Source organism: Sipha flava, unplaced genomic scaffold, assembly GCF_003268045.1.
Source record: "Sipha flava isolate LNK unplaced genomic scaffold, YSA_version1 19337_pilon_pilon, whole genome shotgun sequence".
Classification (NCBI taxonomy): Eukaryota; Metazoa; Arthropoda; class Insecta; order Hemiptera; family Aphididae; genus Sipha; species Sipha flava.
This window is the reverse complement of record NW_020272749.1, coordinates 2,132-3,319: the sequence shown is the minus strand read 5'-3', so window position 1 is coordinate 3,319 and position 1,188 is coordinate 2,132. Positions and strand designations below refer to the sequence as shown.

The window sequence follows — 1,188 nt, the reverse complement described above, 5'->3', positions numbered from 1 at the left end:
AAAGTTAATTTAAAATTCACACTGCTGAATAAAACGTTTTATTCACTATCAAATGTTGTATTAAGTATATTATTTAAAACATATAATATATGTATATATATATATATATATATATATATACTTTTTTATTATTTATTTATTTATTTATTTTTTTTTGCTTATTCTGGGCCTTATAGGTTCATTGCCGTTTCTACTACACCTCTCTAAACTTCTCTGTTCTTCGCCAGTCGTTCTCCCTCTCGTATTCCCATGAACTTAAGGTCGTCTCTGACTCGGTCAGACCATAGTTGTCTTGGTCTCCCTCTCAGCCGTTTCTTGTCTGGTTTCCATGTGATGTTATGCACTATTTGGCCCTCCGCTTTCCAAACGTGTCCAGCCCAGCTTATCCGTCTTCTTTTAAGAATTCCTACTATGTTTGTTTCATTGAATATTGTTCTCAACTCTGCATTAGTTCTTCGTTCAAACGTGTTCTCTTCGTTTCTTTTGGGTCCATAGATTCTACGAAATATTTTTCTTTTAATTTGTAGCAGTCTACGATTTTGTTGATGCCCACGCTCCATAGGCATACAGGAATATAAATTTAATAAGCACTTTATATAATCTTAGTTTTGTATTTCTGGAAAGTAATTTTGATTTAAATAATAGTACAAGCGCAAAATATCACTTATTTCCTACCGTAATTTTCCTGCTAATTTCTTAGTAAGCTATTTGCTTGTTGGTTGATATCTACTCCTAGGTACTTAAAGTTTAATACCTTTTCGAAGGTAAAGTCTCCAATTACTAACGAATCTTGTACATGTTCTTTTCTTGATATTATTAAATACTTCGTTTTTTGCTCATTAACTTGTAGTCTAATATCTTTCTCCTTGCTTACTAGTTTTTCTGCCGTACGTATTATATCTTCTGCAGTTCCTCCTATAATTATTACGTCGTTAGCATATGCTGCTAGTGTTATTTGATATCTTTCTCCTATGCTCAGACCCGTAGCATCAACAAGTACTTCTCTCACTTCTGACTCTAGGGCTATGTTAAATAATGTAGGGGACAACGCATCTCCCTGTCTAAGACCTGTTTCTACCGAGAAATCTTCAGATAACTTTCCATTGAACTTAACATTTAGAGTGCTGCACGCATGCTTTTACCAGTCTCACCAGTTTTGCAGGGATTCTAAGTTGAGTCATTGCTTTC

At 34.1% G+C, this 1,188-nt stretch overlaps 1 protein-coding gene across 1 annotated transcript; it reads right to left on the bottom strand.

The window, feature by feature from the left end:
- Positions 1 to 203: 203 nt before the first annotated feature.
- Positions 204 to 566, bottom strand: LOC112681620. Its single transcript, XM_025551865.1, has one exon. It carries the CDS (start codon positions 564 to 566, stop codon positions 204 to 206), a length of 363 nt encoding a protein of 120 aa, XP_025407650.1.
- Positions 567 to 1,188: the final 622 nt, after the last annotated feature.